We start from the raw sequence: 27,924 nt of genomic DNA, 5'->3' as shown, positions 1-27,924 counted from the left end.
ACAACCGCAGCAAACCAATTCCTCTCTTATGAGAATGGAAATAAATCAGAATATTGGAGGTAAAAAAGTTTTGGGGGGGGTGTCTGATTATCTTTTTATCCTCGTACGGTTGGATTGTTTGGCAGCCCCTCTCTCTCTCTCTCTCTCTCTCTCTCTCTCTCTCTCTCTCTCTCTCTCTCAAGAGATCTTGGAATTTGTATTTTTTATTTTATTGCTATCACTTCTTTCTTTCCAACAGTCTTTTGCAGGCTGCCTGTGAGGCCTGCTTGTCTGTCTGATGTTACAACAGCCTTCTTATGCTGGGTAGCTCAAAAGGGAAGGAAAGTGGAAGTTCCCCCACAGTCCAACTTCCTCCCCACACGAACCCAGCGACCCCCCACACCCCCCGCCCCCCCTTTGAGCTCCTCACCACAAACCAACAAATTACCCAGAAGACTTTGCAGAGATGCCAGGTCGATACTCCCCACAATGTACTGTGAGATACAAAAAAAAGCTGTCCCTCTTGATGAGAAACAAAACAAAAGAACGGCTTCACATAAAAAGTAAATGGGACAATGTGCTTCCGTATGTCATGGCTAACCGGTAGGTTATGCGTGTTATGTGGGTTACCTTATGTTTTCAATCACTGGGACTGACATGTCTTTTCTGGTTGGTGTTTGCACATTTTTGCTAACCGGTAGCATATCTACCCCATACCATCTTCCCTCAATCTCTTCCAAGAGCTCTAGGCGTTTTTATCTGGATGTTGTTCAGACATCCCCAGCTCCTGCTTTTCCCAGGCTAGAAGTGTGCCCTCAACGGGCCCTAAAAAAGGGACCCTCAACTTTTCCTTTGTATTCAAGGATACCATGTGTGTGTAAATTTGAGGGCAAAATACGTATTCAGAGATGTGTGATAGGATAAGGACGTTTGTGTGTTTGTGTGTGTGTGTGTGTGTGTGTGTGTGTGTGTGTGTGTGTGTGTGTGTGTGTGTGTGTGTGTGTGTGTGTGTGTCTGTGTGTGTGTGTGTGTGTGTGTGTGTGTGTGTGTGTGTGTGTGTGTGTGTGTGTGTGTGTGTGTGTGTGTGTGTGGTGCGTGCGTGCTTGCGTGTATGTACCTGAACGTGCATGTTTCTGTATGTGTGTACATGCACGTGTATATGCATGTGTGTGTATGTGCATGGATATGTGTATATATGAGTGTGTGTGTGTTTGTGTGTGTGTGTGTAAGTTATGGTGTACAAAGCTAGTCCAAACATCAACCATCACCTGGCAGGAAAAACAGGATTGGGAGTCGCCACACTGATTGCACAACAGTTTGCAGGAAGAAACATTCAGGCTTCAAAAAACGATCAAGAGTGCCTCCGTTTCATTGTCTAAAACCTTTGAGAGCTGGCTGTTCAAGGCTTGCACTAAAGACAAGCAACACGCTGCGTAAAGCATACAGCTTTGGTTATATATTTAATTAAATAATTGTGAAAATAGTCATGAATGAAGAAGAACAGAGAACATATTTACAGCTTTAAAGGGAAGTATGTGAGTGGGCGTGAGTGGGTGGTGTGTGAGTGGACGGTGTGATTGTGTCTGTATTTGACAGTATCTGTGTGTGTGTGTGTGTGTGTGTGTGTGTGTGTGTGTGCGCCCTTTGACACCTCCAGTTATTTCTGATTATCTGAGAGGATTTTTTAATGAAAAGTCCTCATTTTACAATTGCAAGACATGTTTGGCTCATATTGGCTAATACTGTGTTTTATTAGTGGAAATGTCATGTCCCCACACCGTGACCTCACGATGCGTCCCAAAAATGTTTCAAAGGACTTTAAGCTCATTCGAAATGGCTATGTTCTGGAAGAAGGTTGATTTCTTGTCACTGGTTATGAGTCAAACTGAGATACATCCTACAGAGGAATGAACAAACAACAAACCGAAAGGCAGGTAATGGTGGGATTCACCTTTTCAAGATGACAAGAAAGATTTGATGCTTGTAGCTGTTGAAACTTGCGTGCGTGTGTGTGTGTGTGTGTGTTTCAGTGTTTGCGCATGAATGTGTTTTTGTGTGTGTGAGTGTAGTTTCTGTGCACACACGTGTATTCTTAGTTTGTGTTTGTGTGTGTGTGTGTGTGTGTGTGTGTGTGTGTGTGTGTGTGTGTGTGTACATGTGCATGTGCATACATATGCGCGTGTGTGTGCCTGATGTGTGCATGTGCGTCCGTACAGGCATACACATTGTGTGCTTATGTGTACATATGATGGAGTGTCTGAGAGTGGAAGAGATTAAAGAAGCAAGAGGGAGTACAAAAGATTGATCTGACATTTACAGGCTTCAACAGGCACCCACCTGTTCACAAACACCGGAGTCAAACTTTGAACACACTCGTGGAGATACAAGAGAAAAACTAAAAACATATTTGTTAGCATCATCCTCTAGAACAATTACTTAAAATATAAGGCTGGCTGAGTACTAGTGGTTAAGTTGATCACACTCTACAACACCGGAATATAATTATGGCCATATGGCCATCTTAAAAAGTTTAATTCAATAATGCTTTCAGTTGAACTTTGTTATGACCTACTGAATTATAGGGGACTGGGAAATAAGACAATTATTCAAGGCGTTAAAAATTATTCAGGCAGTCTGTACACAATACTAAAATATACAGGCTTCCACCAACTCAAAGTCATCCACTTAAGGGTATCAAAGGTACTACATAAAATGGACAAAGAAATTAGTAAAAGCATCAAGGAACTAAAATGAGCAAGTATGTTAAATACTGCTGTACTGCTAAACTCAAAAGTTAGCAAAGAAAATGTGGCAAAACAAATAGCAACAGACACGGCTTATTTCTTCTCTCTTTAGCCTCTATTAAGCTACAAATAAACAATGAATGGGTTGGTGCTTTGGTGATCTGCCCACTGACTGATCATGCCCTCACTTACATGAATCGATACTTCACTATTGACGACATGAAACTTGTCAGAGTATATGGATGATGCGGTGGGGAATATTAAATACGAGTAGGTCAGAGTGTTGATGAGGCTACATGGATGTCAGACTTATTTTCTGTGGTTAGTCAGAGTACCGTATTTTCCGGACTATAAGTCGCGTTTTTTTTGTAGTTTGGCTTGCCCTGCGACTTATATTTCGAAGCGACTTATATGCCAAAATTGTGCGTACATAATCTTCGGCCGCAAGATGGCACCGTCATTCATTAGGCCTACAACTGAACGCTGCAAGCCTACTGCACCACCGAATAAATTATATTCTCGTCGTCATCGTCCTCAATGTCCTCCGGTTCAACCAAAGCTACCCCAGCCTTAGCTGCAATGTTGTGCAACATAGCTGTCACACATATCACAGCGCATGACTTGGCCGGCGAAAACTGGAGCCCTCCGCTGGACTTGTGAAGGCATCTAAAGCGCAACTTCCACCTCCCGATCGTGCGCTCAGGTTTAGGACCGCGGCGCATACGCGTCCGGTGGAATCCCGGTGTCACTGAATTCGGTATACTCTCAGAACTACGAGTGGGACCGACACACCTATATTGCGATTGCAATTTTATTCAGTCTCTCCAGACTAAACGTTCTTGTTTAAATGTTTAAAAATAAATGCGACTTATACACCGATGCGACGTATATATGTTTTTTTCCTCGTCATGGAGCATTTTTTGACTGATGCGACTAATACTCGGGAGCGACGTATAGTCCGGAAAATACGGTAATATAGATTTTTTTTTCATCTGTTGATTAGCTATTTTAGGCTTTTCCAGCAGGCAATGGAAAATAAGGAAGAGTAAAATCTTTACAAATTCCTTTTTGTATTATTACTTATCTACCTTTCTATAGCACCTAATAAAGATGCATGAAACCTCAGACACAGTACACATGCATGTATTTCGTTTTGCATGTTGTCCAAAGAAAGTCTTTTTTTTACTTTTGGTCCAACCTGTCCCTAAAGTATCCTTTAACCATGATTTAGGCCTTGGTTGAGTTTCATTGGCCTGGCCAGTTTACGTTATGAAACCTCTCATAACCAATTAACATGACCTCAATCATTCACCGTTGTAACCTACTATTTTCAGCCACCAAGAAGAGTTGCCGGGTATGACAATGAATGGGCTTTGGACCTGCCTACGACTTGCCGGACTCCCAACACTACTGGCAGAATATATCAAACCTGACGGTGAGACATGCAGAAGCAGTTCTCACCACAGTATGGGCAGAATAAATAGTAAAACAAAAAATACTTGGAACAGGGAGCAAAATCTTGTTTTCAGCCTCGTCGTCTCTGTCAAAATTCACAGGAAGGGAGGATGTACATTTTTGCCAGCGTAATAGCGAGAACACTTCAAATCTGACCTGAGAGAAGATCTGTTCAACAGTGATTGGTTCAACGCAGACCAACAGTCGGCGCTAGCAATAACACGAGGAGATCTGGAGCAGGGCCAGCATTGATAGATTTAAGTCTCTTAGTGCTGCCTGTGTTTCACAGTAACCAGGATAGGTTAGAACTTGTTTGTTCTTTTCAATGTCATTGGAGCTGCATACATTTTTTTGGAAACCTTAGGCAGTTGCCTACGTTACCTAATCGAATTTGGAGCTACACAATTCAAAATATATGTTGTTATTGTGATTGAAGCAAACCACTAGTATTGCTATTAGATTATCATGTCTTCTACGATTGCTAACTGAAGTCTGCTTTACAGCCAGTATACATCTACTTCAATAAACAACTACTTCAATAAACATCATCAATAAACGTTTTGCAGTTAGCCGAACAAGATATATACCTTGTCCCTGAGGGCTTAAGACGCTGCAACTTAAGAAAACACATAAACCTAGACAAAACAGATAAAGAAATCAATTTGACAATGGATGCGTAGAATTAGGAAACATGTTTCAAATTCAGACAACACAACACAACAAAGACACAATACTTACTAAGAAAAGCGCTGCAATTACACCAAATTACATTGTGTTTCCAGGGACACTTAAAAAGTAATGAACACAATGTAATTGCAGCAAATTTCTGTAATGTGTTATGTCTGGATTGTTCAACATGATTTCTTAATTTGCTTTTGTTTTGTCTATTAGCATGTGGTTTCTTTATATGCAGTGCGTTCAGCTCTCAGTACCAACGTACGTATATAGCCATGATGGCATTGTCATTCAGCACAACAGGCTTCAATATCCCTATCATCTAATCATAGGGATAGTGTAGAACAGGCCAATTTATATGGGGTTAGGAGTTTTTGTTTAAATAACCTGCAGTATCTTTATAAGAGGATGGAGCAGACCACCATCTTGAATCATGCATAGGTCAAATCGGATCATGACAAGGAACCCTAGGCCACCAACGCAGGTTTTTCCAATCCGTAGTATGAAATTACAATTGGGATTTGCATACAAATTCCTATATACAACATTGCTTTCGTTTAGTTTTTTGTGTCAAGATTGAAAGAATGATTAGAAGGTGTTATAAGATAGAAGATTGCCAAAAAGTAATCAAAACTACTGGAATTACTTAAAGAAAAACGGTATAATTTTATTTAAATGATTTTGACAATGGCATGGTTTACAACATGGTTTTGGTAATACAACCAAAACAATGCATCAGTTTGCAGTAAAAGAAACAAAACCGGACACATTTGTAGGACGACACTGAGATCATGTGCAAGAGTTTCATTGTTCAAACTTCATATCCTACACCATAAATAAAGATTCCAGTATGTGAATAGTAGTCGGCTCATTGCCTTTAAAATTTACATTGCATTATTCACAGCCAAGTATCTTCATGACTTTTGAGGGTTGTTGGCAGTACTTAAAATAAAAATTAATCCATTTCTACATCATTCAGACAAGACTAGGTCAAAGAGATTGCAAACAACAAAAAACATTACAACATTCATAATTACACATTGGAAAAATACGAACAAACTTCCCTTTGCAAATACCTGAGAACCCTCCCATTAGAACAAATTCATCATGAGATATGATCAAACATTCAGAAAACACAAGGTCTATGTGTAATAGTAAATATTTGTATAACCAGAAATTCAATTTTGTATACCTTCGCCTCCTGGCATTTTTGTCAATTAAAATGACAAAAAAATCCAGATATGTCACAAAAATATGTATTTTTTCTGAGGAAAATAGGCATTCAACACAAATAGATTAAAAAATGTATGTACAATATATAAAAATGGTCCACAAATTTGTAGAATAATAATGATGTTTTCGTTTCAAGTAAGCTCCTCATCAGATAAAGATGTATTTTGTTCACTTAGCTTCATAAGGTAAAGAGTTGTTACTGTGTATAGCAAATGGCTATAACTTGTATATAACTAGCCTCCAACTGTAAATGTTACATGTTCCAGAGAATTGGTCCCCTTTAAATATCGAAATGATAAATGTTAAATGATTTCCACCTAATCAACAATATTTTATGTTTTTCCATAATTAATTAATTTGTCATAACATCTGACCTTCGTCAATAATTCACGCCATAGTCAATCGTATCGTCAATACTCAATTGGTTTCCTCCAAACACCAATCATGTTAAAGAGATTAATATAAATAAATGGGTAAAACAAATATGGTCAAGAAGAGTGTATGATATCATGCTAATCATAATGCATGAAAGGAATGTAAATACTCCCAGCCTGGTTGCGGGGGGCATTAATATACGCCAATGCCTTATCCATTACAGGCGAAAGATGTGCATTACCTGGCCACTCTTTGAACGAAAGACAGACTAGACAATATGTAAACAAAGCAAAAAAATGAGATATCCTAAAACTTTAAACAGCTGCCTTATTTGATCACAAGTGTTAAAAGGCATCAGACGCGACGCCCGACCTCTTTCAAACTTGACCTGATCAACTGTTTGCGAGGTTTGCGGGCCGAAAGCCTACACAGGATACAGCCCGCGTGTACCTTCTGCTGATCGAACGTTAACCGCACGCTAATTATGCAGCGCAAGTGTCTTCTGTTGTTCTTGTTCGCCAGGGACGACGATAGAGCTGGGACTGGGGTCTGTGGCGGGGGGGCCGGGTCTGTCTCGGCCTGCGGAGGCCCAATAAGACCCAATGATGGCTATCTTTACTCAACCCCACAGCGGCTGTCTGCTGCAGGGGTTGGGCATAAAGTGCAACAATGGAATAGCAGACAAGCCTGCATCCTTGTTGAGTGTGGGGACAGAGGGGGTGGTGTGTGTGTGTGTGTGTGTGTGTGTGTGTGTGTGTGTGTGTGTGTGTGTGTGTGTGTGTGTGTGTGTGTGTGTGTGTGTGTGTGTGTGTGTGTGTGTGTGTGTGTGTGTGTAGGGGGGTTAAATGTATCCATTTTCCGCTTTTGTTTGTTCCTTCAAGTTCTGGTCCTTGAGGTGACATTTAAATACAGTTTTCTGTTAAGTACAAAACCTACGTAAACCTATCCTCAGCCTCCGTGGTGAAGGGCTTAGCATAGTTCAATTTTGGTTTGATCTCCCACAGAACTGAGAGATGGCTAGAGATTGTAAGGTAGCATTTCGGTTTGTGAAAACAACCCGTTTCTTATTCTGAGGTCATATTCCACCATGGGCGATATGGTGGCATTGAAAAGTGTGTGTGTGTGTGCGGTGGGTTAATGTTTGTTTGTGCATGTGTCTATAAAACTGGGAGTGTGTGGGCTGTACTGTTGAGCAGGTTCAAACTGAACTTCAAGATGGACGATTGCGCCCTGCCACAGGCCAAAAGACTAGAGGCGCGGGTTAAATTCCGTACTTCTGGGTTTGGCCCTGTTCCTCTTCTAAGCCACAGGGCAAAAAGCCTAGAAGCACGGGTTCAATTCAGCTGTTTGGGATTCAGACACAGCGATGGATGTGCATCCCAAGGATATCAAGCCTTTGGTTAACTGCCTCAAACAGGAATTCCGTGTTGTTGTTTGTATGTTTTTTTCTTTTGTATCAATGTTTTAATCAGAAGTTGTCAGTATATGAGCAGACCATTCACGTGTGTACCCTTTTCAGTTAATGATCAACATAATGAGGCAGAGAAATTGACTTGATTGAAGTGGATTTGCAGATAACAGATTTTTGACATACTTTAGGCTATCCATATGTTGTTGAGCAACTGATGCATGTCCTTTACGATAATGGCCAACAGTCAAGTGCAGTAAAAAAAAAAAAGAGATAAATATTAAAGTAAGATGTATTTGTGGATCACTTCACAAAATACTAGTTTAGCTGCTCAGTTAACAGTTTACTTTTTCAGAAAAATCTTATTTGATGTCACCAAATAAAGAAAATGAGTCTTTGGCCCATGCCTTCATATATGATAAGTAGCTTAAAAATAGAGTACAGTGATCGTTCTTCAATTCACCTTTGGTGCTCCCATCTGTGGACTCCTGGAGGACCAGAGTCTTCTTCTTCTTCTTCTTCTTCTTCTTCTTCCTTTATCTCTTCTTCGCCCTGTTTCTGTGGCCCTACTGCTGGAAGGTGTGCTCACCGCGCACAATGTGGGAGGAGAACTCGTAGCGGTCCTTGCTGCGGTGGCCGCAGATGTTGCACTCCAGCGGGTCCCGGTAGCCGTGGCAACCCATGTGGATGGTGTACATCACGTGGTCCAGGAAGAGCACGTTGCAGTTCTCGCACTGAAACGCCCGGATCTCCCGGCCCTCGCGGCCAAACACTCGCACGTCTTCCCCGCTTGGCGCCGCCCTCTCCGCCGCCCGGCGCAGCTCGGGCGCCCCGCCGCCGGTCCCGCCTCCCACCGTTGCGACCCGTGTGACCTCGTGCGCATGCTCGCCCGTGTGCGTCCTCGACGGGCTGGCGTGCGCGCCGGCACTCGAAGGAGGGTTGTTGCCGCCGCCGCCGCCGCTGTTGTTGTTGTAGCTGTTGCCGTGGACACCGGTTCTCTCCTGAGGACTGCTGCGCGCCGAGTCCGAGTCCATCCCGCTTCCGTTGCTGGGGGACTTGTCCCGGGCCAGCCGGAGGACCTGCTGGTGCTGGTGCTTGCTGTGCCTGAGGAAGGGGCCCTGGCCGTTGGAGGAGGGGTGCCCTCCGAAGAGAGGGGGCAGCGGGGGCTGGGTGGGGAGCAGCGGCATGGAGTTGCGGCCAAGGCGGGGGTGCGGCATGGGCAGCACGTGGTGGTACAGGGGGTTGCCCATGTGCCCCACGTCGGCCATGGAGATGGGGAGCCCCGGGTGTTGGACGATGGGCCGGAGCGAGTCGGTCCCAAGGTAGGAGATGGCGTTGTTGATGACCTGGTCCATCATGTGGGCCTGCATGGCCTCCGCCTCTTTCTCGTACTTCAGCCCGAGCTCATAAGCCTGCTCGGGGTATGTGAAGCGCATCGACTTCTCACCTATTGTGGGATCAAAGATAAAGAGTCAAACCGATGATGTTAAGAAGCCACCCTAGCGTTGGTTTAGATGACACATGGTAGAAGACTGAAGAAACAAACAATCCAGATGAAGAAGAGATACTCAAAATGCACAATGAGGCAAATCTCTGTGACATTTCCGAGCCGCTTGTTTTTCAAACTTTTTTTACAATTCAAGACAGTGTTTTCAAGTTTAATGATGCGGAAAGTCCCATCCAGCGAAAAAAAGCTCTGCTTAACCCCTCAACAACAGGGAAGCGGTGAACTGCTCTCTCGATAAGAGCAATGTCAAAGTTACAGGTGTACCAAACCACAAGAGTGAAAAAACAAGAAACATTTCCTCGCCTTTCTGTCATCCGGCTGCAGTCGTGCTAGATCTAATCCCTATATCTAATAATGTCACATGTAAACCCTAATAGGCACGACAACACAATGAAATACCCCAAATGCACGTAGATAGAAACGACCCCACCAGACCATAATACAAATATTCACAACTACATGGGAACAAGAGGCTCTAGATGTTAACTATAAAGTGTCTCTATTTAAATCACACTATACCCTTTAAGCAGTGTAACATGCAAGGTTCAAGGTTGCTTTATTCATACCCGTGGGTAAATTTGGTTTGCTGGTCAAGAAAATGCCCTGTTCCTGCATGCATTCACACACACCGCCATCACCACTTTACTACAGCAGTGTAGAATGAAATGGCAGACGTGGAAGAGACGGAAGGGAAACTTGGGTTTAAGTCATTCAGTCACTTTGCTTTAAAGTCAGACTGAATTATTTTCCACAATGAATAGTTTTATCACCAAATGGATTTGAACAAAAGATTAAAAAAACTCTTTTAAACCAACAGTGACCGCTTCGATGAGCCAAAAGTTTACACATTTAAGGATACTATACACACCCACACACACACACACACATACACAAAAAAACTAAATAGCCCCCCAGAGCAAGCAAAACAAGCTGTAGTAGTGAGCGGCTGGAAACCATTAACGCACTCACCCACAAATTTCTGGGGGTTGGTGCTCTTCCGTTTGCCCACAGAGTTCTGGAGTCTCTCGATGACAGGGGGCCGGTCGAAGAGGGCCCTGGAGCCCTGCTCTCCTAGGACCCGGGGCTCTTTAGAGACCTCACCTGGGGGGACGGCAGTGGGCGGATGGGTGGGTGGAGGAAGGGGGGGGGGGGGGGGGGGACACAATTTGAAAAGTGGCTAAAATTATCAAAAATATCAGATTGAGGCGTTAGTGACTGACAAAACACTAATGTGCAATGCATAACATTCTGAGTTGGTATCATACGAGGAAGCCATATGCCAGTCTTACTTTAATTAAGCAACTATTAACAGACATCAATATCGACCGGGATTATAATTTGATAAAAAATATTGAATAGACATAAAAAATGAATATAAACAACCAAAAACCACAAAGCAATGGAATCGACAACAAAAAAATCGATATGGAGCTCGTCCACCATTTGACCACAACCTATTGCTTTTAAACACACAGCCAGTACCTGGGTAAGAGCCAGTGTTGACGGAGCGATCCATGCCAACACTCTGTAGGAAACTGTGGCAACGCTCCTTATGCTCCTCCAGCGAGGTCCGCTGTTTGTAGCTCCGCCCACAATAGTTGCACTTGTGCGGTTTGCCGACTGAAATACAAAGCCGACATCAAACGGAGAGAGAGCTGATTAACTCCGTTCCGCCGGCGCAAAGAGTGGGCCGTGTCCTGAATTCACACCCCCATTCCACGCCACAGTCATCGCTAAAGGTTGCATAGTAGACATGGCCATTGAGTTACTAGGCTACTACGAAATGAGATCAAGGGCGATGACATCACGGGTGTTCCACTGCTGTTGGTCGGATCCCAGAATGTGTGGGCCACGTTCATTCACATGCACCCCTACGCACGAACACACACACACGTGCACGCACACACACACACACACACACACACACACACACACACACACACACACACACACACACACACACACACACACACACACACACACACACACACACACACACACACACACACACACACAGGCCTGTCTGGGTGTGTGTACACACAAGATCACACACATTGAGCATCAGTCTCTGGAACAAACAGCCAACACCTACAGCTGTTAGTTGAGTGTCTCAAGTGAAACCAGACCACTTCAGAACACTAAAAGGTCACAAAGTAAAGAAAGGTTGATACTCGAGAAGCTCGGTGGTGAAGGATGGAGGGTAGGCCTGCGTTTCAAAACCCTGCCTTTTAGAATTCTCATGAGAACAAATTAACCCCAGATCTCCCTCACAACGTGCTTGAAGAGACGCACAACTTCAACGACGTGAAAGAGAAAAAGAAAGTGGTGCTCACGCTTTCGGGAGCTACTGGCGGGAAAGGAAGCAAAGTTGTCTCGTGCTCAAGTGTCATTTTCTCAAAACCACAGCAGTGACATTCTGAGCGCCTCTCAGGACCGCACACCAATGCGCTACAGACTGTACGGTGTTGGGCCCTTCGTAGGCGGTCATCCCACTGACACATAGCCCACCGCCAACACCCCTTGGAGGCCTGAGTGGACTCTGGTTCGGGGTGAGAGCTGCGCAACCGTTTTTGCACCTTGCAGTTTAGCGACTTGGGAGCAAACATTTGCACGTGTTCCCACGCACACATGACCGACCGCGCGACCACATAGCCTGTATGCCTGCACAAACACACACACACGCACACACACACATACACACAAGCATGCACACACACATGCACACAGACACACACACACACATAAATACAGCAATATACAAGTCTGCACAGGATCACACAAGCGACTACCATCTGAGGTAGATGGAGGAAATTAGAAATGCAGTGTGTGTACAAGCATTCCTCATTTTATAACATCAGGATAATCTTTTTATATTGTTCATGACTACCCCGGCTTTCTTTTCAATACCAATGTAATTATTCAGCACTAAGTCTCAGGGACAGTCTCAAAGAGCTTCGCAGGACAGGTTTCATGACAATCTAACACCTAACCCACTATTGCCCACATGGCAATAGTGTAGATAAAATGAGACGCACACTCAATGTAGTGAATACAGTGCATGTCATTTTGTGTATTCCTTCAGCCCACTTTTTTTCCTCTTTCCCCATGGAGGTGTGAAGCTATGGTATATGCCAGTGGTTTGACATCCTGTGACCCCAGACTGACAACGGATAAGCAAATAATACAAATGTTGGGGCCATCGCCCAACTTACTAGCAGTATGAACAAGCAAAGACCTAGACTGAGATGGTTTCACTGTTTCTACAATGTGGTTAGCTGCTGCATTTTGCATGGCTGTTACAGTACAACTTTCCATCATGTTTAGCATGGTTATTGATAGTACATTGCCATTGGGATTACTGTTATGACACCACCAGCCCAGGTATCGGTTTCATGCTGCAATACTAAAGCTGTCCTCAAAAATGTTCGTGGGAAACTGATACAACCGCATGGTAAAGGTAAGACTAGTATGTAGATAGATATGGCAAGTTCAAACTGCAGTGCAGTGAAACGTACACGCAACATACACCAAAACACTAGCACAAAGTAATGGAAAGCTTTAATATTGGACATTTCTAATTCAACAGATATTTTAAAACGGATAGTTCCGGTCCTTGATTGTGATTGTTTGGAAGCCATTGTCAAATACTCTATAAACACACACCTCTGACCGCATCAATACTTAATTTGCAGTATGAATGCGGCACACACACACACACACACACACACACACACACACACACACACACACACACACACACACACACACACACACACACACACACACACACACACACACACACACACACACACACACACACACACACACCCCTCAAGCCTTCACTGTATGCAGATATTAGATGACGGTCTAGGAATTGCTTTCGGTAGCTATTCTTAATCATGTAGATGAATAGTGCTGCTGACTCTACTGGTCTGCATTTGACTAATGTAAGTGGGAGCCAGTGTCTGTCTCGCCACTACGCGATGAGTAATCCTTCCACCGCAGACAGTCCTATCTAAAGCACTATTGTCCTGGTAGCCAATGTCAGTGGACTGATCCCCTGTCATTTTACACAGGTGTATACCTGGGGAAATGGTTTGAGAAACACTCATAAGCAACGTGTATGTGACAACCATGATGGACAATTGTAATTTGGTTGTTTATCACTCACTTTGCTTCTTTAAACCAGTGGACCCTTTAATTTATGTATGTTGTCTCTCTCTCTCTCTTGAGCTCATTGTAACTTTGTACCAAGTTAGCACAATTCAGAATAGAAGAATAAAGTTGTTTTAATTTAATTTAATATGATAATAATAATACTACTACATTCAGACATTTACATTTACGGCATTTAGAAGAGGCTTTTAGCCAAAGCAACTTACAATTAGTGCATTTGTCAGAATACTAGTAATAGTAATAATACTACTTCAACTACTACTACTACTAGTAATAATAATAATAATAATAATAATAATATAGGGAATAATAATATAATAATACCAGGGAAAGAGACCAACAAAGTTTTCTGTCGCAACATTGTGATGAACAACGTCCCGGATGATATGACTACCAGGATCTCAGTAAGGGTTCTAATCGATGTGGAGCAGAGGGCGCATCGTGCCCACTGCACCGTCAGTCAAAGGACTCAGAAGGCATGGCTGACGGATGGGGGAGCTTTCCAGGGTCGCCAGAGCCCGAGTAATAATAATAATGATAATAAATGAAATGTATATAGCGCTTAATATGGTACTCTAAGACGCTTAGTAGTAGTAGTGACGCGAGTAGTGTCACAGTGCTTAAATTTGCATACGTGATCTGATTGGGTGACAGATCCGTCGCTGCTGAAAAAGGTGAACATTTTTCAACTTTTTGACGGAGCCTTCAGCGCACTGATCCACAATGCATTGCGCGTCCGTTCCCATTCAAAGTCAATGGGGATCAGTCAACGGACGGATGCAGTGGGCACGAGGCGAACACCAAGCCTGCCTTCCCACGGAGCAGGGACACAAATAACAGCAATGTACAAGAACCTGGCCCACAAGGAAAAAAATGACATTTTTTGGGCAGGAAGGATGTAATCGTCTAACCCAGATCTCAAAGGTTACCAGTGAAGAGGGGGGGCCCATCTCGCTGATGTGATCGGGGGATGATGTGAGCGGAAACAGCAGCAGCCACACTCACCACACACACCCACTTTTTTTTGCCTGTGGTCCGTGCTGCAGACAACTATTTATCTAATCTGTAAGACAAAGGGTCTTGGGATCACGTGTTGGAACAAAGCGACATGCTTGCAAGGTAGTTTATGTTTGGAGTCTGATATATTTAGTTATTACACGGCTTGGTTGAATATTCGATTCTGATTGGTTGATAGCCACCTCCTGCGATCCATTATTTCGGAATCGCAGACTGCTGCAATGATTTGCAGACTTTTGCTATGGACGCTTCCATAGCAAAGATTTCCAACCGTAGACTCGAACTGACCTTTTTCATTTTAGCGCATACAAGAAAAATATTTCTTCATCAATATCGATTTTTGATATTTTTAACTTCTATATAAAGTCTGAATAGTTGAGAAAGGTAGCTTAGGAGAGAGTGATACGTAAATGAATCTATGATAGGTCTAATAAAGGAAAACATTGAAGGGAAGAAAAACCTTTTCACTAATATCTTTTTTAGTTGTCTGTGTGGCCTTGTTATATTATATATCAGAGAAATGGATTCACCAATGGATATGAGCCATGTACAATATAAATAAAGGACATTATTATTTCTTGAGTGGGGTTGGCAGTAGCCTCGGGTTTTGAACCAGAGGTCGGCGGGAGGCTGGACTAATTGTTCAGACTAATATTTTAGATGATTTTGAGATAAATGGCCCCAAAAAGATAAAAACGGTGTGTGTTGTGATTTCGGGGGTATAATCAGTGAGATTCACCTGCGTGTGTTCGCAGGTGGCCGGTGAGGGCGTCACGACGGCGGCAGGCGTAGCTGCAGAAGGGGCACTTGAAGGGCTTCTCGCCTGTGTGGAGCTTGACGTGGCGCAGCAGGTTACCCTTCTGGGTGAAGGACACGCCACACTGGCTGCACTGGAAGGGCCTGTCCCCTGCAGGGAATGGGGGGGGGGGGACAAGGGCCCAACAATCGGTCAAAGGTAATTCAGGTCAAGTCTGTTGGATTTGTGTTTAGACCTTGATCACTGTTGCAGTCTCAAAGGGCTTCGAGGGCCACGTTTTACAGTACAACACCCCGAATGGCATCGAGGAGAGCAGGGGGAAAACGCCGCTATATATCAAGGAAATAACCTTGAGAAGGAACACAGAAGAGCGATCGCAGGGATTGTGATTGGTGCCAAAATGGGCGGAAATAACGTGGCATGAAAGGTGAAACATAGGTTATGTAAGACTGCTGTTGGATAGTTGTTTGAAGGAGGATATTAGAATTGAGTTCAATCATGAATGTGAACTAGTTTGACTGATTCAATGAGAGAGTATTTTCTAAGACGTTGCTGATTGTTCACTAAGCTGGAACATTTTGTTCAAATGAAGGTCAGAATTGTTATTGATATGGATGTCGAACCGCAATGTGATATCATATGGTCCTCAGTTTGGAATTTCAGTGAAAGTTCCAGAACACGGACACCTTTGACGTGGCCATCTCATTTCACTGGACTCATGAATTAGCTCTACCATTTAACACACAAAGATCTTGATTATACTAATTCTTATTTAGATTTTGTTTTTCAATCCAATCCCTACATGGTCACTTCTGTATCCAGGGAACTGTTTTGTTTTGTTTTAAGAAAAAAACACTGCTTTTGTCCAACTGTTGCATCGTTGCATCGCGATCTTCCGCCACTAGATAACAAGAAATACGCTGCTAACGCCATGACAACTGGAACAGTCTCGGTTGAGGTGGAGTCAGGGAACAGGTTACGGGGGATTCCTTGAAGGTCTTTTTTCGGGCTTTTTCCCCAGATAATTATTGCACTCCACCCCACTGCCAAAAATAGATTAATAATTTTGCAGGTATTCAATTATAAAGTCGATTCCTTGTAGCAACTAAGTATCGCATAAGGAAGTGTGTGTCACAGCAGTAAGTACAGGACAGCAGTATAAATTAAGGAAGAGAAAGAATTACACAAGAACACAAGAGTCCAAAATATATAATATATTGAAATATATACACATATATAACTCGATTTTTTAATGCAAAATATATAATTTTTTTACCTATGTAAACATTGATATTTCTTCTTTAGAGGGCTAATGATTACCTAATATTTTTTTGTTTTGTTTAAATCATGGTTATATGTCTTATATGATCTTTGACATAGTAATCTTTGCCATTTTTGCACCGGTACTGTGAACTAAGATTGCCAGAGAAATAATAAGTAAAAGTAAATAGAGCCAGTCTCCGTAAACCAACTCCACGTTGTCAACATTCCAACGTGATCCGAACAGAGGTAGCGTTCTTTTCGTGACGTAGGCACGTCATGACCAAGGGACAACGGCGGCGAAGTGTGTGTGGATGTGTGGAGCTACAACTGGCCAGCCGTTTATGTTGAATCTTGTTTCCGAAATAGGGCTATAAACAACGATGGCACTCCAAAAGTATCACAAAAATGACGTTGGTCGTAACCATAGGGATAACACGCCCTCTCCTTCCTATAACACCTGGCCCAAAACACTCTTTTTTTTTAGCTCATATTCTCCTAATTCCAGCTGTTCACTAAGACTCTAAACATAGTATAGTGCTAATCAGAATCCCATACCATTAAGTAGCTGATCAGCAGTCCTATCCAGTCCTTCTTCTAGGTTGTTAGGGCTGGCCGTCGTGACCTCCTCTGAACCTGTTTCTCTGTCCTCCGTTGGAACCGCCCCCTCCGGATCCGGGCTTCTCTGACCGTCTCCATCTACCGTCTCCTCCTCCTGCTCCTGTTTAATTGCAGGTTCTGTAGGAGACGGAAAAATGGAAAAACGAAAACTGATGGGTGAGTCGGATAAAGTATTGGATAGAAGGTGGCTTTACCACCACCACTCAAAAGGTATTTGTGGTGAGACCATAGACATCTCGATTCCCAATAAAACATCGGTCTACCAATAGCTCTGTTGATCCTGGCACAATTTTATGGATTGTCCCTGTTCCTCTAACATATTACCCCTAGAACATATCCCAAAAAAACATTAATAATAAATGACGCTGATCATGTTATTTTCCGTTTTAAAATTGAGGGCTAAACAAAAGGCAGTAGCAGGGAAAGAATGAAATAGCAGTACTGATAGTGGGAAAGACAGCAATAGCAGTACTGACGTAAGGAAAGAAAGCAATAGCAGTGCTGACTGTAGAAAGTAAACCGATAGTAATATCAGTATTGATAGCAATGGTAGGAGCATATTATTTTGAGATGCAACTGGTCCAGAATAGCCCATGAACTCGCCAAAACCAAGAACGAAGGGTACACCAACACCATGCAAACACATACATGCAAACACACATACACACACGCAAACACACATACACCACACACACACACACACAAATACTCATACACACAGACAGGTTTGCACCCACACACACACACGGGCAAATGTCAGGTAGAACGGACGAAGAAACAAACACGCACACACACACACACACACACACACACACACACACACACACACACACACACACACACACACACACACACACACACACACACACACACACACACACACACACACACACACACACACACCACCACAACTAGAAAGCTGTAGGGTTTGGCGTAATGAAAATGGCCCAACTCGGGGGGCGGCAGCAAGCATGCATTTGAAAATATCACTGGATAACACCCATTGGATAACACTACGACCAATCAGAAGAATACAAGGGGTGACGTATCCAGACCAGTGGAGCTAACCAATAGATAAGTATCCGGTCGGTAAAACAGCAACGCTTTTGGCCCGCCTATATTGGTACATCGATTCTATTGATTAATGTTCTGGGCCAGGGGAGGCCTAGAATATACACAAGTCTATTGCTCGTTCCCAGAGTGACTCGCTGAGCAAATTCAAATTATGCTCTTGCGAGAACTCTGGATTTCCAGGGTAGTATGGGCTCCGAATATCGGCTCAAGAAAAATCGCCATCGGCGTATCGGTTATCGGCTAAGGCTGATGAAAAAAATCGGTATCGGCCCTAAAAAATCCCAAAAAATCCATATCGGTCGATCCCTAGGAGAGACACGCGTAAAGGCAAGCACAGAAGGACGGAAGGCCCGACAGATAGAGCGACAGACAATGGGAGGGAGAGAAACAGGCTGGTCAGGTTCCTAGTGGTGAGTCCTTCGAGGTGGGGAGTGTCGCAGCACGGGTGACAGGTGATTGTGGCCCTGTGTATTCCCCCCCCCCCCGGAGTGTGGTGAGGGTAAGAGACCGGCTAGATGAGTGGCGGCGGGGGAGGAGCCATAGAAAAAGAAAGGAGAGAACAGGTATGTGTGTGTGCATGGGTGGCGACAGGAGTGCGTCCTGCACACAAGGTGTGGACAGGATTTGTGTAAATTAAAGCGCCGGGAAAGTATTCTCGATGAAGAAATCATATCGAAAGCACACACACCTATCCTTTGTGGTGGACACAAACACAACACACAGCGTATTTTACAAGTGGTAGAGACGCTTCGGAGCTTTTCCATCATAGGGGACTATCATTTAGAACTGTAAACACATGGTTAATTTGAGGTGAAGCCTCATAGCACTTTGGTGGTGACCCCAAGCTGGTTACCTCTCGGCTGGAGAGCTGGGGATCCTTGCACCTTAGGCCTCCGCCCCTGACGGCTGTAGAGACTTAATTCTGTTCAAAAACGGTGGTTCTGTTACTTTAAAAAATATATCCTGACTCTCCCACAGATGACACAGACCGACCATTTCTTCAACACAGCTCATCTTTTTCTGTGCGTCTCTGTGGCAGGGTTGGGTGGTGGGGGAGTTGCACTAAAAGGACCTCTCCGGATAACGACACAGCAATAGCAATTGAGCCGTCTTTGAAAGCTGTCTCCTGGCAACACGGGAGCGGATCTGATTGTCCTTGCGCTTCCTTCCCCCCCCCCCCCCCCCCTTTGCATCTCTTTCTCCTCCTAGAGCGATACCATTCGGAGCATGGTCAGACCGGGCTGAACCGAATGGTTGCCACAACACTGAAAACCACCGGCCTCACTCGATATACATATGTGCTCATGTTCAGTACAACTTGACCAAGGGAGGACGAACAGACAACATATGCTTCGATAATAAGTACCCTGCTTGGACAAAGTGCTTGAAGGCAGGCTGCATAACAATCATAGAAAACAGTTTACAGTTTTTTCTCCGAAATAAATGTCAAACTATTAGTTGTTATAGATATTTATATTCATATGTGTGGGTGCGTTATGAATCACTGTATCTTAAAGTATGTGGCTCTGTAGTGGTATGTTAATGATTGCATGTGTACATAGACATGACATATATACAGTGTGTGTGTCCGTCTAAGTGTGTCCATGTGACTACGTCTACATACCGGTCCTGACTGGAGTGTCTGTCTGCATATCCCTTCGCATTCAAACCAAAAAGGTGCTTGTATTGAGTGCTTACCCCCGGGGGACTTAGGACCCTGGGGTGTTTCCTTTCCGTTGGGTGTGCTGCTGCTGCTCGACGACAGGTCCACCAGCATTCTCGAGTTCTCCTTCCTGGGAGAGCACTGGCCGTTACCTGGGAGACAGATGGCAGCGGCACAGAGAGCACCGGGAACACAGATCGTCAACGCATTGCACTACACTGGACGTCACAAGTACATAGAAAACATACAAAGTATCTCTCTCTTTCTCTCTTTCTTTCTTTATCCATACCTAGTTTCCTTCCATATCCTTTTTTTCTCTCTTCACACACATGCATATGCACAAACACACACACACACACGACAACACACACCGACATAGACACAGACACATACACACCTACACAAACACAGAGACACACTAGCAGTGCTTCTCTATTACAAATCAAACTCCTTTCATACCTAGCATCCGTCCATATCGTTTATTCTCTCTTCACACACATGCATATGCACACACACACACACACACACACACACACACACACACACACACACACACACACACACACACACACACACACACACACACACACACACACACACACACACACACACACACACACGCACACACACTAGCAGTGCTTTTCTTTTACAATTCAAACTCCCTTCCGCAGGTCGCCCTCTCCCTCTGGAGCCGACCCGAGCAGTCCCATGACGGACAGGTCCGATAGCTCCGATAGGGAGGTCATGGTCGCTGGTCAGGCAGCTCTCAGATAGTCAACTACGCCACGGGATCCCTACGATGTCCCTCACCCCCAGGATCAGATTGCCACCTCCTCCTCCTCCTCCAGTGAGTAGCCGGCTAAAAGGCGGTGGAAAGCATACGTCCAGCCTCACATGCGTCCACTCTAAAGGGCTCGACAAACCCAATCCCGTTATCCCGTTACACACCCCTCAACGGGGTCAACGGAACAATACGGAGGAGACGGGGGAACGCGCTTCTCACCTCCCAGGCCGAGGTGTTGGATCCCTTAGGAACCAAATAACTGTGTATTTAGTTCCTAAAGGATGCAGCATCGTGGCTAAATCATTGAAATAATTTAGACTTATACAGGAGAATGTATACATAGCAGCATTAAATCTAGCATTTTTTATTGATATACGTGGTCACAATTATTTATTTTTTTGGCAATAAATTAGAAAACGTCGCGCTCCAGAACTGCACGAGGTGGATCAAAATTACATAAGGATTGTCTGGCCTATGTTCCAATGTTCCCCTTTAATGTGACAGCTTCTTCTTCAGAAACTGTTCCCCTGCTCTGCTGAGTGATGCATGCTGGGAGACGTGGTCCATGAAAGAATCCCGTGGCCCTTGCGGCTCTGGTTACACGTTGTCGGAGGTTAGAGGAAAATCTCAGGTGACCGAACGCCGATCAGTTGGCATTGCCGTCCGGTAGACAGGAGTGTCCCAGATTTGTCATGAGGGATTTTCCATTACTGTAGAGTGCAAGTTGACAGCAGCCCCACCAGCCGAGACGGTTGTTCTATCACACCTTAAAGATGGTCTATTTACTGATTTACCCTTGATAGACGTTTTAAGACCGCAATGGGATTAGTTGATGAAAACATGAGTTTATGTCGTTTTATCACTACACAAGTGCGCTTACAATTTCAAAAACATCCTGATCCGTCATAAGAAAATACTTTAATAGAATGAGTTTATCGTGTATTTCTTGAGCATAAATGTAAGCATTTGTGTAGATGGAGATTTGGAGCTTACTGGCATGTGGGTTACAAAACGTTTTAGTTAATTGATTGCCTCTGATGATAATGACATAATTAGGTTATCATGTTTACTAATTTAGAAATGCATGTTTATTACTCTAACATGATTGAGCTAATTATTAATGATACGTTATTGATAGCAATAGATGGCTGTATAAAGTCGGAGTGCATGTTGAATTGGCAGTCCCACACATTCTGGTAATTGGTAGGCCTACTGGAGTTACAATGTCAAGCGTTTGTCCCTCTATGTTAAGAATAACTAAATAAATACATAAATAAACACAGTATAACCTTAAGTCCACGAAAGGCTATAAAATGAGACAACACACACCCACACCCACACACGTATCCAATCAATGAGTAGCCTATCAGTATACAGTTACATTTTTTCCTGTGTTTGGTGGGTGTAGGGCATGCAGACAGAAAAACAGCTTGGTCTGAATGCATATAAGCACCCTAACACATATTTGCATTAATTTGTGAAAACACACAGGAAAGGAAAAAATATGTGTAGAGATTAGAGCTCAATGTGTGACTGGATTGTTTCCCTTTGTGTGCGTGAGGGGTACAGGACAGGTTATGGTTTTATGGATCTGCACAGTCCTGGATCTGGTTTTTCCTGTCCAACTCATTCGCTGCCTTAAGTCACACCAAAACAACTCACTAAGACACATCCATGTAAGCATGCTCAAAAGCACGGAAACACACACACACAAAGCTTTATCCTTGTTGCACCCAGAAGGTTTTCAGGAACACATAATGGACATTAACCAGTTAGAGATGTTGAATCATTTATGTTTGGGGCTGGATATCTGTGTCAATTGCTGTGTGTGTGTGTGTGTGTGTGTGTGTGTGTGTGTGTGTGTGTGTGTGTGTGTGTGTGTGTGTGTGTGTGTGTGTGTGTGTGTGTGTGTGTGTGTGTGTGTGTGTGTGTGTGTGTGTGACCAGTGGTGAGAAAGAAAGTACTAGCACCAAGCACTGAGTACATATATTTCTGAAACTGTGAATCATTGAGTTGATCTAAGGAAAACGACTTCAATATGCCTTTGTTAATGCAATAGTTTTATTTATAAGCTTAATTAATGATGTTGCACCTTATAATTTACAAAAAATAATATTTTGCTGCTCTGTGTAAAAGCATTATAAAATGATAGTAAGCTTACTTCAGACTTACTTTTGGTAAAAGCAATACAACATTAACAGAATACCTTGATAACTTTTTTTAAATAAAATTATCTTCATTAATTGAAAACTGTTTTCACTCATTCATAATTGTCGATAATGCAATGTTGGCAGTGCTACATACAATTTTTCATCGCAACCTCAGATGCGCTGCTCTCAGAGAGAATGAGAGACACCCTCCACGAAGCATTTGTTTTCTTAACTATGACATAAAACTCTTCGCAGTATTGGACATTCAGAAGACCGGGAACAATCAACCTGCATTCATGCAAAACTATGTCATTTATAACACTAGCTCTACCTATCATGTGCAGAGTTAGCACAGGAAAGACGGTGACTGACGTTGTCGACACAATAGTGACTAAAACAAACCTAACAACTATGAAACAAGTAGCCACCATGTCAGCTAATAGCGATATACCTTTCATTTGTCACACTAGTCAAAAAGGAAATGGGTTTCAGCTCTGAATAACTTTAGTCAGAATATCACGTCCTCTCATTGTATTGTATCGCTATTGGTCGCTACAGACCAATTTCAAACGGAGGGCAGGTCACCCTGAGTCGATTGAGTCGTGGTGGAAGGTTTTCATTTCGTACTTCACATACATTTAAAACAAAGTTAACGCACGCAGGGAAAGTTACAAAGAGGGGCTGTAGGTGATGCAGTCGAGATGCAAAGAGGCTAAGAGACCAAAACACAGAGACAACGGCTTGTAAAGGAAATCAGCAGAAGGGCAGAGCGCTAGACAGCATGCAGATCCAGCAGTGCTTTTTCATGATACAGCAGGACGCTAACCCAGCGGGCGCTACAACATTAGTTCAACAGGAGCCGGCCCTGGGGGGGGAAATCCCTTTAACTGCGTATTACTTCTTGTGCATTCGAATAGGCATGTATGTATTCGGATCGCCATCATCGGATCAATAAAGAGAATATATTCAAGAGAATAATGTTATCATTGCTATTGCTGAACCCCTGTCCTGTCTTGTCTAGTTCTGTTTCTATGATTATAAATGTACATTTAGGGATTGTCTTGTACATGAAAATAGTACTTTTTCCCCTCGACATACTGTACATGCATACATACATACATACATACATACATGCATACATGTTTTGTTTTTTGGGATAATTGATTTGAGAAAAGATGTGCATGCACTATTTTGATATATTTTAGCATAAAGGAAGCAGAGAATGTGGCATAAGATATTAAAGATAACAGGGCTTACTTGCACTGTAAGCAACAGGGACCTCTGGTTCCATTGCTATTGAAGCGCTGCAGAGATAAAACATGAATAAATAAATACAATTAATAAATATAGAACGGTCACCCAGATAGCACCCAATGGCCCTTCTCACCCTTGAGAGAGTTACATTTTTTTAATAAAGCTTTTCTGAACTTGAACTTTGAAGAACTAATTGAGAGTTTTATAATGAGTTGCGCATGAATAGCAAGTAACTTACTGCTCACTATGAGTCTGCCTCGTGTATGAAATGGGCTACATAAATAAAGTTGCCTTGCCTTCTTACTTTACTTATTTTTATTTAAATAAATATCACAAGGACGAGCATTGAAATGTTGAAGTTATGTTTGCCCTTTGTAGATATAATACTTTCAAGAAAACATCATAACATTAGAAATGAGTAATGCTTATGATTATTAATGATAGTCATGCTTATGAGGAACACCGAACTGCTGTTGATTGGTTTTTACTTACAAACAGGGGTTTGATATATTGGAGAAGTGACAACTATGTTCTATTTAAATTACTGTTACTTGTAAACCCATATTCCCTTTCTTTTTAAGATGGCCAAATTCTGTTTATGAGAATCTTAACGATTATGTATTAATAAAATACATTCCGTTCAAGAGGTCAGATATAATATGTAACAATTGAGGGGGGTGGCTTTCAATAATTAGGCAGACATTTAACAATACATTGATATGCATGGATTGCTATCAGTCATCTTTTAAGAGTGTGGCACTACAGCACAAAATATATATAAAGCCCATGTGACCATTTTATGATAAAATCAAATAAAGAAAAATAAATAATAGAGATAGATGATAGCCAATTAAGAAGCCAATTGTCTCTTCTTTAAATGCTACTATCATCTTTTCCAATATTTTGGATAAGCATATATAACCACCATACAAAAATTCATAGCCATTATTACAGTGAACATTTCAAAGGTGCTTCACAGGCCCACTTACAAATGCCATTTGATGCCTCCTCATACTGAGCTGTAAATTTAACCAAGCATGCAAGTGTAACGTGAGAGCAAAATGAAAGAAAGAAAAACAAATATAATATAAAATATATATATATATGCACTGTATAATGTTTTAGTGCATTAAAACACTTTGAGATCAATGCAATTTTCATTAGTCTAAATATCAGTGAATAACCAAATCTCATACACAAGTATAGATTAATCTGTGTTGAGACACATTTTGCAAGCAATACAGCAATAATCTATTGACAGTGTGTTGCATGATTTGATGTGATTTTGTTTTCTACTGATTGTAATGGCCTTTTTTTAAATCATAAATGTACATATACATACATCCTTCCTTATATACATCCTTATACATACATATATATTCATATATATATATATATATATATATATATATATATATATATATATATATACACACACACACACACACACACACACACACACACACACACACACACACACACATATATAGATAGATAAGTATACAGATAGATAGATATATTGTGAACTAAAAACGAAAAAGGCAGACAGGCAGACAGAAAGTAAAACATAAAATACCTTTATGAGTGTCTCCCCGAGGACGTGGTTACTGATATTCAAGCACAGCCCACTTCCTTAAAAAAAAAAACAGAGTAGACCTTTAAATATATATATATAATATATAAATATATATATTTCAGCAAAATCTCGAATACTGTCAAAATATGAAGAAATTTGTTGATTTATCTAGGACGGAGGTAGTAAAAAACCAATGCTCAACAATACCACCAAAACGTCAGTCACTTAAGGTCTAGGAAGAGGTAGGCTCTCTAACCTCATAAAAGTTACTACAGGCCTCTCTCTGCTTTGTTACCTCCTTCGCGTACCCGCCAACCGATCCAAGCACAGAACCCTACAACCTCTAATCCAAAGTGTTGGTTTTAATCTCAGCGTTTCATATTGTTGATTGTTAAAAGAGCAGGCCTACGAATCTCGTCTCTATTTTCTCGTCTACAAGGTATACTCAACAGGTCAGGAAAAAAAAAATACTAAAAAGGAATCGTCAAAAGAAAGAGGGATGGATCAAACTGGATCCACCGGTTCCTAAGGAATTAGCCTCAGCGGAGGTAGGGAGCTGCCAGGGCAATTTTGACGACTGAAGCATTGGGAAACCGGTGGGTAGGCAGGTTTGAAGGTAGGTTAAGTAAACGATTCAACGTGGCTAAATTAGGCGTCACGTCTGGAGCCCTGACACCATACAGGCACTGGGGGGGGGAAGCATCAGAGTTCATCGTTGAGTTATTGAAACACTCACACACACGTGGTTACATCTGCAGTGTTAATGGCTTATTTTTGTTAAAAAACAACAGCAACACAATAAACTGACCGGTGCCGCAGACGTTCAACAGGTTTTTCCGATCACCGCAGTCCAGACTGCATGTCCGGCCACTCTGCCATGAATCGGCGTGAGAAGCACCTGTCTTCCTCGCTGAAGACATGCGCCCACCGCCCGTCTTTTAAAAGTCAGCTGATGACCGATGGCTTACCTCACCGATTAGACCGTATAGTATAGGCTACATCAGCAGCGACTAGGCGATCATTTATTTTATGCATTTAGCGACACATTTTTGCGTGTATGCACATGATGCATCCCTTCAGTTATTTACCTTCAAACGGAGGAGTTTATAGAAATCCATCTGCTAAGATTTCTTGGCGAACTTGCTGTTGACTGAACACACACGTCTGGTCTGGAGCAGGCTAGACTTATTATATTACAACACGCCAGACCTCAGGGCTGGAGTTGTTTCCACAGCAGCGGCAGCAGCAGCAGCAACAGTTGGTCAATCCGTCACCGGTTACTTCCTCCATCTTCGAAGCAGCGCCAAAAGCAGGGCAGACAAGACCAGCCACCCCGAGTTTCTATTCTGGGAACTTGTCTGACAAGAGAAGAAGATCTGTGTGGACTAGACAAGCCGCCGCACATCAGCCCTCTGCTCGACACATCGATTAGGTTACAGTGTAGACTAATGAGCGCGGATTAAAAACCGCATGGAGGGTTTGGAAACGTGCACGAATTAATCTTTGGGGTTAAGGAGATGTCGCAGCCCTACTTTGTTTAATTCGACCAAAAATTCAACCGATTGTTTGAGTGTTGGATAAAATAGTCTAAGCAAGTATCATATATATGGACATTTTAGGTCTACATTATATACTTAATATGTCAAATAATAACTATTTATAATCGTTGCTAATTATTTTTTAAAGGGTATGATAAACCTTAACGATGACAGCAATCGTATAGGCTAATCCTTTGTCATTACCGTCCATACATTTTGAAGTTCAGCAAACGTTCAAATTCAAGTTTCTTTGTACTATGGCGCCCTCCTACGATACGTAATGGACATTGCTGCCTGAAGGCCAAACTGACAGTTGTAGTAAGGTCTACTCGCTCAATTTTGAAACAAATATTAATATAATTAATAGGCTAACTCATTCACTCATGTAATCATCCACTGCTTTGCTCTATTAGAACAATCTTCTTAAAAAATATAACATTTTCACCAACCACAACACCCTCTGCTCCTAAAACTTTAGTGTGTAATTGCCTTGATTTATTAAAAATGCAATTACGATGGGCAAATAAAAAATATCACGAGACTAATTAACCTCAAAAAAATTAGAAAATCTTGACAAAACTATTTTCTCAAACCTCTGACTCATTTTGATTCTATGAATGTGCTGATCTTAAGCAGTAATTGACAATTTGTTCATATTTGAGGACCTCAAGAAAGGTC

The 27,924-nt window shown here is 42.5% G+C and overlaps 1 protein-coding gene across 4 annotated transcripts; it reads right to left on the bottom strand.

The window, feature by feature from the left end:
- Positions 1-5,514: 5,514 nt before the first annotated feature.
- On the bottom strand, positions 5,515-27,377 carry LOC130373488 (zinc finger protein Helios-like). 4 transcript variants are annotated; one of them, XM_056580018.1, is made up of 9 exons: positions 26,797-27,377; positions 25,709-25,764; positions 24,136-24,182; positions 19,980-20,096; positions 17,145-17,324; positions 15,309-15,476; positions 10,859-10,996; positions 10,346-10,477; positions 5,515-9,316 (listed from the first exon to the last, which is right to left on the bottom strand). In XM_056580018.1, exons 3-9 carry the CDS (start codon positions 24,167-24,169, stop codon positions 8,436-8,438), a joined length of 1,650 nt encoding a protein of 549 aa, XP_056435993.1. In that variant the 5' UTR covers positions 24,170-24,182; positions 25,709-25,764; positions 26,797-27,377; the 3' UTR covers positions 5,515-8,435. The 4 variants fall into 4 exon arrangements, with proteins under 4 accessions (XP_056435993.1, XP_056435994.1, XP_056435992.1 ...); XM_056580019.1 differs by lacking the exon at positions 26,797-27,377 and adding an exon at positions 26,517-26,790; XM_056580017.1 differs by lacking the exon at positions 26,797-27,377 and adding an exon at positions 25,965-26,510.
- Between the last annotated feature and the right edge of the window lie 547 nt (positions 27,378-27,924).

This window comes from Gadus chalcogrammus, chromosome 20 (assembly GCF_026213295.1).
Source record: "Gadus chalcogrammus isolate NIFS_2021 chromosome 20, NIFS_Gcha_1.0, whole genome shotgun sequence".
Taxonomy (NCBI): Eukaryota; Metazoa; Chordata; class Actinopteri; order Gadiformes; family Gadidae; genus Gadus; species Gadus chalcogrammus.
This window is presented reverse-complemented; position numbering and strand designations above follow the sequence as displayed.